Source organism: Acanthisitta chloris, unplaced genomic scaffold (genome assembly GCF_000695815.1).
Source record: "Acanthisitta chloris isolate BGI_N310 unplaced genomic scaffold, ASM69581v1 scaffold23761, whole genome shotgun sequence".
In the NCBI taxonomy this organism is placed as follows: domain Eukaryota; kingdom Metazoa; phylum Chordata; class Aves; order Passeriformes; family Acanthisittidae; genus Acanthisitta; species Acanthisitta chloris.
In genome coordinates, this window is record NW_008655830.1 from 1 (window position 1) to 2,702 (window position 2,702).

At 49.4% G+C, this 2,702-nt stretch overlaps 1 protein-coding gene across 1 annotated transcript in view; it reads left to right on the plus strand.

Annotated features, from left to right (window-relative positions):
• The first annotated feature begins 1,394 nt into the window (after positions 1-1,394).
• STK38 (serine/threonine kinase 38) overlaps positions 1,395-2,702 on the plus strand; it is an 11,699-nt gene continuing 10,391 nt past the window's right edge. The window contains exon 1 of the mRNA XM_009084083.1: positions 1,395-1,525. Coding sequence (XP_009082331.1) covers positions 1,395-1,525 — 131 coding nt within the window. The remainder of the gene's footprint in view (positions 1,526-2,702) is intronic.

Genomic DNA, 2,702 nt, shown 5'->3' on the forward strand with positions numbered 1-2,702 from the left:
CCCTGGAGCCTCCTCCCCCGGCAGAGCATCCAGCTCCATCCCCGGGGGGCTCGGAGCGCCCACCCCCGTGGGAAGGGCCCCGAGCACCAACAGGTGGTTTGGCGCTGCTACTTTTGTCTGTTCTTCCCCTTCCCTTTTTTCTCCCCTTCGCTTCTGTCAGATCGTTTTCCTGTTTTGATCTCTAGGAAGTGAGAAGCGTTCATGGCTTTCACACCTCCCTCGCGGGGTAACACCCCATCCCCAGGAGTTGGAGGATGTGACAACCCATTTCGGTGTTCCTCGGAGACCCAAAAAAAGGTCTCACCTCTATCCTAAAACCCACCCAGCTGGCTCCCATGGCATTCCCTGTTCTGGAGGAAGCTCTAGAGGCAGCACAGGAGTCGCTGGTGGCTGTGAAGGAGGTGGTTTGCCGGGGCTCAGTGGTGACACCTCCTAAACAGCTGCAAAAAGTGAACAGAAAGAGTCACTCAGGACGTGCTGGCAGCACTTAGGGTTGTACAAAGGGGAAGTTTGTGTCTCACCTCTATTTGCCTGCAATTTCTAGTAACAGTTGCAAAACTCTTACCTTGCTGTGAGTTATGTGGTGCCCCAGGAGAATTGGGCAAAGAAGGAGTTGTACACCTGAAATCTTGGGGGTTTGATGCATTTGGAAAGGTAGAACTGGGGTCTGAAATGTGCCCTGAATCTGCTGCAGGTCAGGGGTGGCACACTCTGATATTTACATCAGAAATAGAAATGAAAACATGAATGTTTTCTGAGAAGAAGAAATAAATCTGTAGGATACTTAGACTAGGGGTTGGTTTATTGGGTATTGTTTAAACTACACCTTGTTCAAAGGCAATGGTGCTCTGGGTTTGCCAAATCTCTGTGTGGAAACATCTAAGAAAAGTGCTTAAAGGCAACTAAATGCCTATTTTTTTGCTCCTTCCTCAGTTGCTGTGTTCCTGGGATGACTTTCAGGGTTAGGTGGATTTCAGAGCAGAGGAACCAACAAGCAGTGATGGAGTTATTTCTGCAGAGGTCACAGGAATAAGCTCCTGGATGAGATGTTTCAGTGGGATATTCCTGAGTTGTGAACATTTATTAAAGGTAGAACATATGGGGAGCAATAAACACTTGCAGTAGGGGCTGAAACTGTGGTTTTGAGGCACTGCCTTTCTTAAGTTTCCTTCCCTCTTATTTTCAGATCAAGTAGGTTCAAAACAGGAAGTTTGACTCGTACCTTTTATTTTGTAAGACTTTTCCCTACTTAGCCTGAGCTTCAACTGGTAATATTTGTCCTTCAAACCTGAACTCTGTGATTCAGCATCACTTAAATGATTGCAGTGCTTGTTTGGAGGTGATTTGTCAGTTCTAGTGTGAAATGTTTCCTCCCTTTCTCTTTCCTCACAGCCATGGCCATGACAGGCCCCACGCCGTGCTCGTCCATGAGTAACCACACCAAGGAGAGAGTGACAATGACAAAGGTGACCTTAGAAAACTTCTACAGCAACCTCATTGCACAGCATGAAGAGAGAGAGATGAGGTAAGAACATCTTTCATGTTTCCTTTCCAAACTGGGTAAGAGCCAAAAATATAGATTAACTGCATTTAGGTTTCTGGAGCCAAAGCAAAAAAATCATAAAATCAGGGAATGTTTTTGGGTTGGAAGGATCTTAGAAATCATCTTATTCCATGGGCAGGGACACATTCCACCAGCCCAGGTTGCTCCAAGCTCCATCCAACCTGGCCTGGAACACTCCCAGGGATGGAGCAGCCACAGCTGCTCTGGGCAACCTGTGCCAGTGTCTCACCACCCTCCCAGGGAGGAATTCCTTCCCAATATCCCATCTGTCCCTGCCCTCTGGCAGTGGGAAGCCACTCCCTGTGTCCTGTCCCTCCATCCCTTGTCCCAAGTCCCTCTGCAGCTCTCCTGGAGCCCCTTGAGGCACTGGAAGGGGCTCTGAGGTCTCCCTGGAGCTTCTCTTCTCCAGACTGGACATTCCCAACTCTCCCAGCCTGGCTCCAGCCCTGGGAGCATCTCCATGAGCTCTGGACTTGCTCCAGCAGCTCCACACCCTCCTGATGTTGGTGCCCCAGAGCTGAGGCAGCACTGCATTTGATATCTCCCCTGAGCAGAGGGACATAATTCCCTCCTCACCTGCTGCCCACACTGTGGGGTGAGCCCAGGACACAGTTGTGTTCTGGGCTGGGACATGTCCAACCTCTCACCCACCTGCACCCCAAGTCCTTTTCCCCAGGGCTGCTCCCAATCCAATCTCTGCCCATATGCAGGACCTAGAGGATGACAATCTTTCCAGAGCCAAGGAGGGATTGCTGTGAGGAGTGACTGACCCTAGAGCATCTCTAACTCCACAGCCCAACAGAACAAGGCATTGCACTGAGCAGTGGGACTTTTCCTTTCCTTTGGCTAGAAGCCTCTAATTTGCTGTTTGCTGGGACTTGTGCTGTTCTCTCAACTTGCCATAGAGTCTATAATCAGAATCTGGAAAAAGGTTCAGTGTTGGGTCACTTTTGGCCTTGCTGCCAAAGCCCTGAGCAGCCCCCAGAGGAAGGAGAGCCTGCTCAGAGCAGCAGTGGCAGAAACGAGGCCCCAATTTAGTCATAACTACAAATTGGCAGAGATATTTTCTTCAAAGCTTCAAACTGAGAGAGATTGAGGTCTAATCCAAACATTACACCACTGATTTAATTCTCTTTCC